This window comes from Pelmatolapia mariae, linkage group LG15, assembly GCF_036321145.2.
Source record: "Pelmatolapia mariae isolate MD_Pm_ZW linkage group LG15, Pm_UMD_F_2, whole genome shotgun sequence".
Taxonomy (NCBI): domain Eukaryota; kingdom Metazoa; phylum Chordata; class Actinopteri; order Cichliformes; family Cichlidae; genus Pelmatolapia; species Pelmatolapia mariae.
The window spans coordinates 10,576,846-10,593,211 of NC_086240.1; the positions used below are offsets into that span (position 1 = coordinate 10,576,846).

At 38.5% G+C, this 16,366-nt stretch overlaps 1 protein-coding gene across 2 annotated transcripts; it reads right to left on the reverse strand.

The window, feature by feature from the left end:
* Positions 1 to 703: 703 nt before the first annotated feature.
* Positions 704 to 15,888, reverse strand: ccm2 (CCM2 scaffold protein). 2 transcript variants are annotated; one of them, XM_063496292.1, is made up of 10 exons: positions 8,810 to 8,954; positions 7,972 to 8,148; positions 7,589 to 7,672; positions 6,548 to 6,731; positions 6,228 to 6,364; positions 5,752 to 5,887; positions 5,467 to 5,524; positions 5,231 to 5,357; positions 4,962 to 5,100; positions 704 to 2,826 (listed from the first exon to the last, which is right to left on the reverse strand). In XM_063496292.1, the coding sequence occupies exons 1-10, from the start codon at positions 8,819 to 8,821 to the stop codon at positions 2,522 to 2,524; spliced, it is 1,359 nt and encodes a 452-aa protein (XP_063352362.1). In that variant the 5' UTR covers positions 8,822 to 8,954; the 3' UTR covers positions 704 to 2,521. The 2 variants fall into 2 exon arrangements, with proteins under 2 accessions (XP_063352362.1, XP_063352361.1); XM_063496291.1 differs by lacking the exon at positions 8,810 to 8,954 and adding an exon at positions 15,532 to 15,888 and having other exon boundaries at positions 705 to 2,826.
* Between the last annotated feature and the right edge of the window lie 478 nt (positions 15,889 to 16,366).

The following is a 16,366-nucleotide window of genomic DNA, read 5'->3' on the forward strand; positions in this document are numbered from 1 at the left end:
TTCACGAAGTTTCGGATCAGTACTCAATGAGCTAATCAATCATTAATATAAAATATTAATATTTTTAAAAAGAAAAGAAAAATATTCAATGATCAAGCAGCCCCAAACTGAAAAGTGAAGGAGACTTTTTCATGTCTACAAACAAGCAGCTGCACACATCTCATCTTTCTATATGTGACTCATGCAGTGTTGATGAGGAACTGCAGGGGCTTCTGTCATTGTGTGCCGTTAATTGGTAAACTCTTTATAAAACAGCATGGGATCTCTTAATGACTTAATTAGTCCAACTGATCTATTTAATAATTACTTGCTTCAGTGAGGTGCTGTACTGAGTAATTATCTGCTCAGTCCAAATTGGATTAAGATGAGAATTATAGGCGGCCAATTAGTATTCCTCCAAGTACTGAGTCCAAGTACTGCCAGGAAACAGTTCAATTACATCAAAAGGGGGTGTAAAAAAAACAGCAGTTTACTCCCTTTCTGCATGACATCATAGCACAGCTATACAGCGAACACTTGTTAGGACACAAGACTGAATGTGTACTTGTTATATCCCTCTTTTGTTCAAAGAAAACAGTGTCTAAAGCCAAAGATATTATCTGAACCAAAGTGTAGTTTTACTATGGGTACCTCTACTCCAATCCCATAAATGACACAGAATGACTCCAGAGATTAACATAGTACAGTGCAGAAATCTTTAGCCACCCCACATTCATTTATATTTTAATGGGAAAATGTGAAATAGGTGCAGCAATTTATTGAAACGTGCAAGGAAATAAAGTGAGTAAGGAAAGAGGAGAGGTTGTACAATTATAATGAATGACCCTGAACTCTGTTAAAGAAATGGCAAGAAAGCTCTCCTAAGTATTTTTCAAGAATAGTTCTTAGGCTATACAGAGACATTCAAAGCTCTTCTTTGGATGTTGGCCATCTCTTGTTCCATTCTCTGTCAAGATGATCCAACACTGCTTCAATAATGTTGAGTTCCAGGCTCTGGGGAGGCCAATCCATGACTGATTCAACTAAAGAAATGTGAACAAATTGTGTTTTTGTGACAGGCTGCTGGTAACAAAGTGCCTAAAGATACAATTTAAAAGATAGCTGGTTCTTTGGTAAGTTACTTGTTAAGTGGAGACAATACTGGTTCATCCCTTGAGTTGGGCATCTCTTTTTACACTTGAAGGATTTGTGGCTCAGTGTCGAGTAGCTTGAAGAACAAAGATATTCCTGTGAAAATGGTCAGGTTCAAGGACTGAGGGGTGAGAAAAGCCGAGTTAAAGTCTGCTGATGTGCTTTTACGGAACGGAATGTGCTCAACTCGTGCTGTCCTCAAAATTTCCCGTCCCCAAGACTCACAAAACTAATCCCTGACTTTGTGGGCATTCAGCAGCATCCAGCCTGGCTGCTTTGATGAAGCTCTGAATGAAATTCCACTGCAGCTTAGGTGCATCCAAGCAAATGATCATATTTGGACTACAAAACTTCACCTTGTGTCAGTACTTATGTATAGAGGTCAAATGAAGAGCTAGTGAACATTGATAACGCAGCAGACAGGCGGTAAGGGATAATACTATATTGTTTTTATGCAACATCAAGATGCGTGTAAATTTTGCAATAAGATACAATCAGTGTAAAATAGCTGTTATTTAATAACCATGTTTTGCTGAACAACTGTAGTTACAGTTCATAATTATCTGTCTGTGAGTGACAGACAGCAGGCAGCAGTACTGCAGTGTGAAGGCACAACATAACAAGATGACCTGCATGTGAAGAACGACTTTTTAAACGTTATAAATTTACATCAGCCATCAACTAACTGGCTTTGTCAAATACAGTCCTCACTCACTAAATGAATGAGAATTTGTTTTTACAGCATTTCATCGGTCAGTTTGAGTAAGGCAAAAATATGTAAATAAGTAAACAATGATAACAAATGATAGTGTAAAACAAAGCAGTACACAAACCTTACTGGGAAAAAATGGCGCAAAATGTTACACACACCGTAACACACAATGTGAATGAAGAAAACCAAAGTTCTCTTTGTGGATGAAGCTGACTGATCTATAGCAAACACAAAAACAGCCCCAGGCTTCACCTTCTAAAATGTGTACACAGTCCTCTGATGGATTATCCACAATTTTCAAAATTACAGATTTCAAAGACTGAAGATATTCGCTACATTGCTCATAGCAGTGGCAGATACTGCCAATAAATGAGCACAAAACCAAAGTAAAAATTTTAAAATAAATCAGTCTATAAAACCAAAAATCCAACTCACTGCGTTTCATCTACAGGGTCTGCATAAGTGCATTTGTTGACTTAATAGTAACAACTTAAGGCTTTCCTTGAGTGTGTAGGGACTATGGAACGTCCTCTTGACAATTAGAGGAAAATACAATAAATCAAATCTTAGGTCAGTGCTGAACGACCACCTTCATCTCATCCACTCACATCATGCCTGCTGGAGTGGCCATCAGTTCATGTCCACAGCTCCCCAAACTACCCCCCTCTGTTCCCCATGTCAAGGTGTCACTGGATCCTGGTCCATACTACAGCCGAGAGCTTCAATGTCATTGCTGATATCGGTGATCATACGGTCCCATTCATCCCCCTCAGAGGGCTCGTGGCCTTCGTCCGAGGCAACACTGTCACCACTTCCTCCTGCTGCTCCGTTGCCATTGGTGGTGGAATCGGAGGCAGAGCTTGCTGTGCGCTTGTAACGACCAAAGCTGTCAGTGATGATGCCTCGGCCGTCCTTCACACCGATGGTCTCAAGGAAGTTTTCAAAGTGTTGGCTGTCCTTCTCTGGTATGAAGGGCCGCAGGCCTGCAAGAGGAAGAAAAAGCTCTGAATTACTGCACATTTTTATTACGTGAAGTATTTAAGTTACTTTAAAACACTGACAGGGACTAGAAAGAGAGACCATATTTCTCTATATTGGCTTCTCTTCATTTGCTCTGTTAAATCCAGAATTGAATTAAAAAATCCTTGAACTTGAATAATTAGGCTCCATCTTATCTTAATGACCTCATAGTACAGTCACTGGTATTGCCCCATCAGAGCTCTTGGACTGTGTGCTTACTTGTGGTTCCTAGAGTATTTAAAGTAGAATGAGTTTTCAGTTTTCAGGCCCCTCTTCTGTGGAACCAGCTTGCAATTTGGATTCGGCAGACAGACACAGTCTTTACTTTTAAGCTCAGGCTTAAAACTTTACTTTTTGCTAAAGCATATAGTATATAGTATATAGTTGGGGCTGGATCAAGTGACCCTGAATCCTCCCTTAGTTATGCTGCGATAGGCGTAGGCTACTGGGGGATTCCCATGATGCAGTGAGTATTTCTTCTTCAGTCCCTGTTCTCACTCACTATGTGTTAATAGACCTCTCTGCATTGAATCATTACTTGTTATTAATCTCTGGTTCTCTTCTACAGTTTTTTATCCTGTCTTCCTTCTCTCACCCCAACCAGTTGTGGCTAATGGCCGCCCCTCCCTGAGCCTGGTACTGCCGGAAGGTTCTTCCTGTTAAAAGGGAGTTTTTCCATCCCACTATCGCCAAAGTGCTTGCTCATAGGGGTTTGTATGATTGTTGGGTTTACTCTGTTGTATTATTGTAGGGTCTACCTTACAATATAAAGCACCTTGAGGTGACTGTTGTTGTGATTTGATGCTGTCTAAATAAAACTGTATTGAAAATTGAATACACAAGCTCTGTTACACCTGTCTTAGGTCTCACTCACACACACACACGCACGCACGCACACGCACACACATACACGTATGCTCTACTTCAGTCCCGCCATGCCCCGAGACCAGTCTATTGGCATGCATGTCTGAGGTGTTGCTGTAGCCTTACATAAGTGCACCATCTGTGATCTGACTGTTCTTGGTGAAAATTTCACCAGAAACAGGTACTAAGATGAGCACTCTAATAAGTACTTGTTCCATTCATGTAGCAGCTCCCTGTCCTTAGCCAGCAAAGCTGCAGGCTTTCCTCCAGGAGTGGAAAGAAAAAATAAATAAATCTTGAACTCTATGTGAACACAGGTGACTGCTTGATACATGCCCACAGGAGGCAGTCCTTACATTAAAGATCTCATTTCTTTTTTTTTTCCATGTCACACTTTCCCCTTAAACATAATAACTCGTTGTGCAACCTCTGGCAACAGAACTGCAATCAAGCTTTTATGATAACTGGCATTAAGTCTTTCACATCACTTTGGAAGAATTTTGATCCACTCTCCTTTGCAGAATTGTTTTAATTAAGACAATTAGCCATGGGTTAGCCATTCAGAGGTAGTTTTTCTGGTATGTCCTGCTGCAAAACCCACGTGATCTCCTTCAGGATTTTCTAGTAGAGAGGGTTCCATCGATTACTGCAAGTCGTTGAGGTCTTGAAACAGCAAAGCAGCCCCAGGCCATCACACAACCATGTTTGACTGTTGGTATGACGTTCTTTTTATGCAATGTTGCAGTATTTTTACACCAGAGCTATTTTTGTCTATTAAAAATGTTAGATGATCTGAAACATCAAAGTGTGACAAATATGCAAAAAAAAAAAAACAAAAACAAAAAAAGATGAGAAATCAGGAAGGGGGGAAATATGTTTTCACAGAACTGCATTACAGCGTTAGTCTATAAAAACAAGTATATATGTACGTTCATACCATCAATATTAGAGTACCATAAAAATGTTGTTGCTTGAAGTTGGTATTTTACTTTTTAGTATATTTTCTGTGCTCTTCTCCAAGATGTACTGTTTAAAATATTGCTGTAATTAAATCAGTGGATGTAACTACTGTTACATAAACTGTGACTACTATATTAATCGCACAGACACCTAAAAAGAATAACACATAGCAAACTAAGACTTCAGCAAAAGTACAAATGCTAACTGCTAACACTTTACACTTGATGATATGAAGTTTAAATGAATTGAATCTTCAGTTGTAGTGTGGGCTTACCAAGCAGAAGAAATTTCCTGCTGTCCCCATAAAGTTGTCGCAAATTAATGCAGAACTCATGAATGGAGGCACCGTTACGGTATTCATGGAGCAAAGTAGCAAACTGCTGGATCTCCTGTGATGAGAGCTTTGTCCGCAGCTAGAAAGGGAGGGGGAAAAGTTGAAAAATAAAAACAAGAATGATTACAGTTTCGTATCAACATAGCTTTCAATATTCTTATTCTCACAAACAGAATGGGACAAAGAAAAGAGTGAAGTGAAAGCCATACTGTGGTCATGTAGTCCTGCAGCAGCTCTGCAGCTGTGGTGCTGAGCTCGCCTTCGCTTGCAGTTTTGGTCTGAGGAGATGCAGGAGTGGAAGCAGATGGAGAGCTTCCTTCTGTAACCAGGAACTGACTGAGAGACCGCAGCACACTTAAGTGATGAGCAAAACTTTCACAGATGTGACAAAACTTTGAAAAGAAAAATGGAACTGCACTATAGCTGGACTGAGCTGTGTACTCACAGTGGGCTGGGTTCCTCTTCAAAAGTGCCTTTAACATCTACTTTGCTCGAAGAGTCATCTTTAAAGTTAACAAAAGGAAATATTAATAGACTAACAATCGATGGAAAATCTTAAATTTCATTAGCTTAAAAAGAGCATAAATCTATAAAGATTTTCACAAAACAGCACCAACCTACATGTTGTAAAAAACATTTTATAAGCTTCTTATCAAGTAAACCAAATATTTAAAAGTCTGTTAATTTTCCCATCACTTTTGTCCATATGGAAAACAATTTTCTGCTTTACCACTGTACTGAGAAAGGTGTCTGGTTGGTGTAGTTGCACCATCAAAAATGGCTCTGTCTAAGAAGTCGATGGTTGATTCTGTGTAAACAATCTGGAAAACCTGGCTAAGCAAAAGACACAACTCCTCGGCTGCTGCCTAAGAAAAAAGGATAGGGAAAGAATAATACAGTTAGTGCACAGTTTTTATCATGTAAAACACATCAAAACTAAAATGATCTCTTTGAGATTGATGAATGCATCATAAAAAAATTACAGTTTGTAGATTAACACACACTTGTTTCATCTTTTTAAATTACCAGGATTTAAAAGAAGAAAAAAAAAAAAAAAAAAAAAAAAAAAATCAGGGTTTTTGCTGGTTCCAATTCAGGTTCAACAGTGCTGCAGGTGGCTCGAAGCCAACACTTCAATTTAGATCTTTAAATCCTGTCTAGCATTTCAAAAGGAGTCTGTAGTTTGCCTCACATGCAAAATGTTACCTTATTATCAACTGCCAGCACAAGCAGACAGCAGACTTCAACAAGCACAGTTCCACTTTCTGACAAGGAGCTCCGAGTTTGAGACTTATTGAGATCAGGACATGAACTGGGACAGGGCGAGCCCCCTGACTCCTGGGCTGAAAAAAAACAAACAAACAAACAAACAAACAAAAAAACCCCCCCAAAAAAAACAAACCAACCCACATTTAAAATGAACATATAGTCAAAACTTTACTTATTCAGTTTTTATGCATGAATCCTGATCCTTAATATCCATAATACTTTCAGCAAAAGTCAAATCTGAAAAGCTTTGTTTTTACCTGTTTTTATCACTACAAGGTGTAATGAGTCATCCCTGATGTAGGAGACAGCAGCAATATCATGGATGGGCACTCTTAAAATGATGTCTTCTCCATCTCGCCATACCAGCTTGATGTTGTATGCTGACAAGCTCACGACTGCATCCTGCTCTGATGTCAGCTGGCCTGCCAACTGATGTGACTTCTGAAATACCGGGAGGGAAATATTTAAGAAATATGCTTTCATTTGTCACTTTGTGATATACAACTATTCACCACCCAGTTAGCACAAACATCTCATCATGTTAGATATGCAGACAAGCCTGCTGAAGTTCAAACCGAGCATTAGAATGGGGAAGAAAGGCGATATAAGTGACTAAATGTAACCTGAGTTTTCCAGAAACTGTTGACTTACTGGGATTTTTCCACACAACCATCTTTAGGATTTACAGAGAATGGTCCAAAAACTGGCACTTCTCTGTATGACAAATGTTTTGTTGATGTCAAGTGGAAAATGTTCTGACTGCTTTGAGTTCTTGGAAGGGAACAGTAACTCAAATAAGCAAGTGTTAAAACCACGGTACGCAGAAGAGCGTCTTTGAATGCACAACAAACCTTGAAGAAGTTGGGCTACAACAGCAGAGGACCACATTGGATACCACTCTTATCAGCTAAGAACGGGAAACTGAGGCTAGAATTCACACACAACATATTGTAACATATTCTACTCAAATGGTCTCCAAAAATCACCAGATCTCAGTCCAATAGAGCACAGAAGATTTGCATTATGCACTAACTGTGTGCTGTCATGTCAAAATGGATCAAAATCTCTGAGGAATGTTTCCAGCACCTTGATGAATCTATGCCTTGAACAATTAAAGTAGTTCAAAAGGCAAAAAGGAGTCCAACCCAATTCTTGCAAGGTGTACTTAATATATTGTCCACTGAGTATATGTGAGTTATGTAGAAATAACATTTCAACAGTTTTGAAATAAAAGTCAGGAGACGGGGGGAGTAATCGCATTTAGATATTCCAATAAATCCTCTTACTCAGGTACTTACTCTCGCATTGTCAATTAGCTGCAGGACCTCTGTCCTACTTGATGGGTTCAAGTATCCTGGAACTGATGTCAGCTGCCCCAAGTACTGAAGAGGATAGAGAAAAAAAGGACTTCATATTAGAGAAAGTTGCACCAAAATCTAAATTTAAAAAATAATAATAATTAAAAAAAAAAAAAAAAAAAAAATCACCAAACCTGACATATAGGTGAACAAAATGATTAGAGCTTCAAAGAAAATATAAATGGTCTTAATAAGATCAGCTTTCAGGGTCAAAAGTTATTTTTGCACTGAAAGTCTCCTCCAGTAGTTTCTCACAGTTTAATGGCTCTATAGAATCTTAAGTATATGCGTGGGAGCTTAACATCTGTCCTCATCACACTCACTTTGACTTCCTTCTCAATGTAGTCATTGAGCAGGATGTCTGGGTCGATGCGGTGGTCAGGCTGAGAGAGTGAGAAGGTGTGGAGGGCCCTGCGCTCTGTGGCCTTCTCCTGGGCTTTCTTGTCCCTCCCCTTCTCTCCTTTCAGGAAGACTCGCTTGAACGGAGAGACGATACCAGGCTATTGAATAAAGAAAGAAAGAGCAATGGTGAGAGAAGTAAGAGGACAACAGTCTGTGTAACAGTAACTTGAACTCGCCTTTTAAGTTTGAGTAAATACAAGCAGTAATTCCCTATAAGACCATATAAGAAAACATACATGTGTGACAATCTAACACTTGCAAGTGGAATTACGAGTTCAGTATGAAAAAGGGAAGCTACATTAAATATTGTTGACATTTCTTCTCGCCTGGCCTATAATTTCTGCTGAGCCCGTTTCCCCTCACTGTTCTGCTAGTTCCAAAATAAGACGCCACAGAATTACAAACCTCAATGTTGTGCAATACGTTATGCTACAATACTAACAAAAGCACATGTAAACAATACGTTTTGTGATTTTGATGACCTTTTTCAGGTTTCCTTAACTGGAGCATGCATCAAGACATAGAAAAATCAATTTTCATTCTCTCTCAAACATATTTGTTTTTAAGTCTGTTTATGTCACTTCATTCCTTTGTCTGCATATAGCTAGTACAACATTATGCACCAGTGTTGATCTCGTATATGTTTTAAACCCAAATACAGTTACTTAACATAAACTCTGACATATTGCCTTTGGAAAATGTTTCAAAAGCATAAAAAAGATAAAGCGTGTAAAAATAATAATAATACTAAAATCATACCTCGTTCTCCATGAACCCGCACTTCGGGGATACGCCTATGCAACAAGCTCGCAGCCTGGCCACAAATGCTCAGACACTGCCTAAACTAAAGATCACCTGATGCCTCCACTCACACGCAATGACAGCTGCCAACTGGCGAGAGACACTCAGTATAGCACACGGGGTATAGATGTCAGGGGTGTGTTCCCCACAAAGGAAGGGAAGTGTCTCTGACTTTATACTCAAGCACAAGAACAGGAAGGAGACCAACCACAGCTTCCTGCAATGACACGTGTATTGATGCTTTGAATATTTAGACACTTCTCTGCAGGAAACTTGTCATGTAATTTTGAGAACTGTTTTGCAGATACTGAATGTAATTTTAGTAAATGTGATTCAAAGGTACACTTTTACTTCAAAACTAATAACATTTCAATGCGATTGCTTGTTTCTGTCACAGAGGACTCTGCAAGACTCTGAAAGTACATTTATACATACTGCTGCTAAACCACAGAATTAGACAACTTTGTCTCTTTCTCCTCAGCTAACCACAGCTATGACATCTGCAACGCTGTTTACAGTGCAGATTTCAGAAGGTGAAAAGTGCAGGCAATCTAAAGACAGATGTTCATTTTTTTTTAATATAAAACAGGCAAATTATAAATAGTAAAAACTGTTCTCTGCAACAATAAAAGCAAATCAAGAGTAGACATTTAGAAGTTTGCAAACACCATCTACAACAGAAGGACTACTTTAGTCATTTGTAGTTCCCTGTATCATCACAGTAATACTTCTTTAAGCCGAGTGTATCACCATATCGGTTGTGTGGTACGCCAACTGTGAAATCAACATGCCAACATTTATGCTAGTCTTGCAGCAATCTTTTCCTGATGGATAGAAATTGCCACAAAAAAAATAATAAAAATCTCTAGTCACTGAAAGTCATCGAAACAACAAGAACTCAGAGTTTTGTTTTGCATTTCCAAAGTCTTCTCAACAAAGTTTTATCTCGTCATTTCAAGCTATATCACATTTACCCTTTACAATATGGGAATCTCAGAGCCACTATACATCACTGAAATGATGGTAAACTAATTATAGGGTTGTGCCTACATATCTGCAAAAATACCAGTATACATTTTTTACATAAAATTATCATATTATGATTTCACTGATATAGCTATGCCATGCATTCACGTTCCCTAGCACACACACAATGAGACAAGCCAAGATAAGTCTAAAAGTGAGAGTCATGTGTTAAGTCTCCAATGACAACTTCTCTTGCAAAATGTGCAGGAAAACTGTCGCAAGGAGGAGATGCTAACGGGTGGTGATGAGCAATCCAAATGTAAAGAAATGACTCAAGCTGGAGGACTTGCTACTTAAACTCCATATGATGGGAAGAGTAAAACCGTGGATGGATATGTACGTTCAGCTTTAATAATCACTGTATCCAGACTAGTGCTGGGCGATATATCGAGTTTTTTAAAAAATATCGATATATTTTTATACGAGATATAAGATGTGACAATATCCTTTATATCGATATAGTCTATGTTACGTTATAATTATAGTTGCGGAGCCGCAAATTTGCCTCTCTTTCGTCCACTTTTGTCTTTACGCAACGTTACTCGACCTCACCTCTCCTTCACTGAACACAACTCCCCCTCCTCCCCCATCGCTTCACCTGCAGGCAGCGACAAGATGGACACGGCAAATCTCCGTTAACAAGTTACTGCGCATCGCCCCGTGCGTGGGGCTGGACGGCGTCAACGTGTTAACGAGCTAGCCACGCTACCGCCTAACTGCACGGCCTGAAATCCTTTCATTTTCTCAAAAGTTGACTGCGCGCCTTTTGTATGAATTCTGGTTGTGCTTGATGACCGCGAACCGATTTTATGTGGTACACAGCGCTCAGCAATCTCTCAAAAAATGTTTTAGTTCGACTTTGGTAAGCTAGGGAGCTGCACTGCTTGACGGATTGTCGGAGCATTACGGCTACCGAGGAGCCTCGCGGAGTAATACGTACTGTGCTTCAACGTAATATTGCCGTATTGTGTGTGTATAAGGACCATAAATGGCATCTGTTCAGAGACATGGTTACAAAGCGGATTTCAAACTCCAGGCTGTCAGTCACACAGTAGAAGTTGGGAACAGAGCAGCTGTGAAATCTGTCTGTTATTAAGCTCAGCGTCTTTTAGTTTACATTTTGACTGCACAATTGTGAGCTCTTTGTTATGCACAAAACAACATAGTTTTCTTTTATTTATAGAGCATCATTATTTAATAAATGCTCATAATTTATTTTTGAGTAGTTTTTTTTCATGTACATCTATGCTGTATGTTAATAAAAGTGCCTGTGTGACACCTGGGACACAGCTTTGACTAAGAACTCTCTTTTTGTTCTTACTTTATGGCTTTAAAAAAAATATCGAGATATATATCTTATATCGCCATCCAGCTAAAAAATATCGAGATATGAATTTTGGGTCATATCGCCCAGCTCTAATCCAGACATATGTTTATTACATGAGATAATCTATAATACTATTCGGCCGCATTTGAGATTTGCCCAGCCCTACTCTAAATAAAATGTGCAGAACTATCGGGTCCGACATAAGAGGGGACTGCAGCGTGACTAACCAAAGCACCACTTTTGTGCAATCAACCTTCTCCTTTAAAAGCAATTTAAAGCCTGAAATGTGCTTCCAAAGAGCTAGAATTTTTTTAAACAGATTTCTATATCTTTTCTCGTGATCTGAGAAGATAATGTCATTAATTTCATTATATTAGTTTCTTGCTTTTGTAGAATTTCAGTGACAGTTGTGTTTTTTTTCTCATATGTGCCTGTGTGTGAGCATGTGTGTGTGTGTATGTCTTTGCTAATTGAAGTTAAGCATTTTTCACATAGTCCCTGGCAGAAATAAGTAATTAAAGGAAAAATCTATTATGGAGTCAGTTACATGCTGGTAAAGGAGGACTTTAAAAAACTGGTTAAGAAGTAGGGTTGGGCAATTGGACGAATATATCGACTATTGACGATAGGCTGAGCCCATCGGCGATCGTTTTTACAAGGGCGATTTATTTATTTATTTGCCCATGACTAAGTTTGCTAATAATGATGGAGCTAACAGAAGCAGTCAACAGAAAATAATAATAATAATAATCATAATAGCGCTGTTTTAGCAGCATGCTTTTTCATCTGCAAGCCTCAGAGTATGCCCAAATGCTTTTTAATGGAGCTGCATTAACACTGACAGCCTTAATTTTTGGGGGGGGGGGGGGGGGGGGGGGGGTTGAATTAGTTCGCCCACAACATGTTGTGTTGTAAACACACAAATCAGTCCGTGCTACATTGCTCCGCCCATCAAAAAGTCTGCGCATTCGCGAATATATCGCCCATCGACGATTATTGTACTGATGATTGTCGGTTGGAAAAATTTTTACATATCGCCCAACCCTATTAAGAAGGCTGACCCAAGAAACAACATTCCAGGTAAAACATAATTTTCAGTTTCATATTTGACAATATTGTGCAGGCTCAGATTAAGTTACAGATTAAGTTATTATTATTGTTAAACATTAAGCAGTTATGTTATCTTTTTACTGAAAATCTGGTGAGCTGCAGTCACTGATTTAATGTTATTCAGCATCTTGTTTTCAATATAATCAGAAATATCATCACAAATTTTCTTGAAATATTATAACAATATTTTGATGCTATCTCACCCACTCCCAACTGTGCCACTCAAAAACTCATGTTACAAACCAGGCTTTTTTTATATCTATGCTAAGAAATATCAGCACATAAGAGACAAACTAAATGCAGATGTAAAAGCCATACATTCACTCACACAGACACACATACGTGTGTGTGTGTGTTAATGTATGTTGTTTCTTACGTGCTGATATTTCTTAGCCTTCAGTCACTATAGAACTCGAGCTCCATCACCCACTGCATTATTTAATAGTATGCAACTATTGAAGTACATTAACATTTTATGGCCTTTACTTGTGAAATGTGAGACTATAGTTGAACCCAGTAAATGGCCACAAGCTGATGTGTGTTTTTTATTCATAAAATACATATAAATGAAGAAACTGCATAGTTTCTGTGGAGTGTGACAATAATGAGTATAGATAAGACTTTCACATTTACTTCAAAACAATGCAAGAAAACCTAGACCAGCTGTAAGAGAAGCCAGCATTCTCAGACAGGGAAAATAACTGGCTAAGGCGGCCAATTCACTGAGACCTATTCAGAAACGTGGCCTAAGAATAACAATTAAATCCTACAAATAATCATCTTTTGCTCATGAATGACCCATTCACAGTCAAGTATTCAAGATACCATATACAGTTGTAGGAAAAAGTTCGAGGACCCTTGAGGTTTACTAGAATTTCTGCATGAAATATTCATAAAAGAAGGTGTAATCTTCATCGTGTCCCATTTAGAATCATAAGGTCCAATCTGACACTTCTGTCAAACCTGACTTATTCTAATATTCTTATTCTCTGACAACTTAAAAATAATGCAAGTATTTCATTTTTAACTTTTCAATTGCAACTTTGAAAAAAAAAAGTGTCTCTGCATTAACTTTGCATTAAAAGGTGCCATCTATGAGCCAATAAGAACTTGATGACATGTTGAAACCAGAAAGATTTGGATTGGAGAAATTAAATGAGTTTGGTGCTCAGTTGGCTAGCATGAGGGTATTGAAATGTGCCATTTTTTTTTTCTTTTTTTACAATTTTTATTCAATCATTCATTTATTCATTGAAAAGATGACACTCTTTTAAGCATTGTCTTGTCACAGAATGCATTACATTTGATTTCATTATACTTGTGGAGACAGTTACATTACTAATTGTACATTTTAAAACTAATTATAATTTTAGTTTTAAATGGTTAACTTAATTATAAGTTAACCATTTATAATTACTTGAAAATCTGATTTCACATTTTGTAAAAAGAACCTAATGTTTCCAAAGAAAAATAAGTTTGTAGAATTAAAAGGTTTATCTGCATTACACTTGTTCAAAAGCTTTATACACTTGACAGGGTTCAAAACTATAGATTTAAAATACATATAGGGTATGTGTCATAATCATATGTGAGTAAGACTTATTCCACATGTAATTTTTGCGATGTGGACTGCAAAAACCTGAAAACATAATATCTCAAAACTGGTCAGAATCCATAAAGAAACGTATAATTCTAAGGGGATGAAACAGCAGTTCATCCCATCAGGGATGACAGAAACTCAAAACAATTCGTATTCACACTATAATGTTCCTCTAAGGCACATACCGGTAATTTTTAACCAAGACTTTGCTTGCAGAATACCTGCCTTAATGCCTCACTATCTGACAAATATACTAACAAGGAGGATCCATTAATTAATCAGTCAGAAGAATAATAGCAACACTTTATCGACTTAGGCAACTGAGCTTTTCCATAAAATAAATCTCAGTCAAATGTAATCCACAGTCAGCACCAAGTGGTACAAACAGGAACTGCACAACTCATGTTTAAATTTTTAAACCCTAGTAACATTGCACCACATGGTAAATAGGTGATCAGCTGTTTGAACACTGTCCACTCATAATGCAGATTTGCAATGAGAAGTAAAAGGAGCTCCCACATAATGACAATCCAAAATTGTGGTTAAAAAGCATCCTACTGGAGTCTGGACAATCATTAGTGATCAGACAGTTTGGGTGTAAGGTTCAGTGGAAATTATGTCTTATCGGGCTATGTGCACATTCTGGTATGTTATCATTGCTGGAAAAACATGTCCTTGAGAAAACAAACCATCTAGGTTATCACTGGATTTCTTCCCAAATTTCCCCTTGCATCAAGAGGAATCTGAATTAGATAGGAAGACGGATTAGTGTCCCTTTCGTGGAAAAAACGACTGAATGACTAACACAATCATAACAAAGCGTCAGACATCTCAGTTTTCATTATGCTTCTTTTTCATGTCTTGCCATCCCGTTTCTTCCTGTTCCAGCTAACAGAACAGGAGCAATAGCCCTCCCTGTGTCTGCTCTAATGAACAGGATAAAAGGAGTGTCTCCCAAACAACTATCTGCTGCGTGTGTTTACTTTAACGACCTGCCTCCATATCAAACGGGAGCATGTACTGTATCAGTGTATCACTGTGTGAGGGCAGGTTTGTTGGCACGACCAAGCGGTGTTTCTTCCTTTTAGCTTGAATGACACTGATAACAACTGCCTTTGACAGCAGACCCATGCCTGCCATATCAACGAGCTATTACTTTGGGAAACTCGGGTGTGCTTTCATTAGCTTTTTGGTGAACAATATCACTGAGGTATACCAGCATCAAGCTCACTGTTTAAAGCCCAATATCTAATAATATATTCGCCTAATTGTTAATACACCATATTTTCCATAACGAACATCCACTACATTTAAGCGCACGAAAATATAAAGCGAGCAAATCCTTTACAACTTCCCAAACTTTACTTGTTTTTTACTATAATCCTTTCGGTACGTTGACATTCTATTCATTTATTAGTGACGCCGGCTATTGAAAGCACAGTCTATCAGTCGGAGTCGTATTGGGATTGATTCCCCGGTCCGCTGGTCAGCTAACGTAAGCTAAACTTTACTTGATAGTTTGCCACTTATCTTAGCCAGTTACCAGCTCAGCTAGCTTAGCTAATAAGGTAGCAGGTAGTCAACCTGCTATAAAAGTGCGCAAATTGTCCAACTTACCTTTTTTACTTTTTTCACATCATCCTCCATTTCTATGGAAAGAATTTCATCTTCATATTCACTTCAGCTTATAGACCCAGGTGAGACGTGAAGGTTTTAGCCAAGCACTCATCTAAGACCAGTTAGCTTGCTAGCCTAGCTTAGCCAAGCCTAGCATTGGCAAAGTGATGCCCGATTTTGAGCTGATACCAAAACGCCATGCTAATTCTTGTGTAACTCTTCAACCATTAGAAAAAATCCCGGTGCTTCACCATTGTGGAAAAAATGAAGCCGATTCCGTGCAGTTTAAACAGTCAAAGAAATAGTTTGTGAAGAAGACAAACTCCAACAAAACAGTCAAAACTTTTCAACCGTGCCGCCATTTTGGGCGTTTAACTGTAATCCAGGCCCAGCATGCCTTGCTTTGCTTTGCACAAACCAAAACAGGGCAGCTGTTGTGCTTTACAGCTGTCAATGCTGCTGGCTGATGGGAGAAACCAACTTCACGAACGGAGTAATTTGCTATTAACTGCAGTGAAAAATGAATTATGGAAACACATAATCTCAGCTCAGCTTAGAGGGTGTTTGCGTTTTATATAACTGGTAGGTCTCTTCATTGTTTTAATGCTTTACGTTTACTGCTTCATATAGTCCTCTTTGCCCGGGATTTATTAAATTGTTTAAAATCGAGTTTGAGCCTTCTTTGTCAAAAACAAATCTCACTGGATTTTTAAACAGTAGCCCACTGACGTGAAGTCATCAGAGATTAGATTGACTAACAGCTGATGACTCTGAGAGATTTTAGTTATCCGAAAATGAGAGTGCGGACATGGGATGGAGGTGAGTGTCAGGGGTG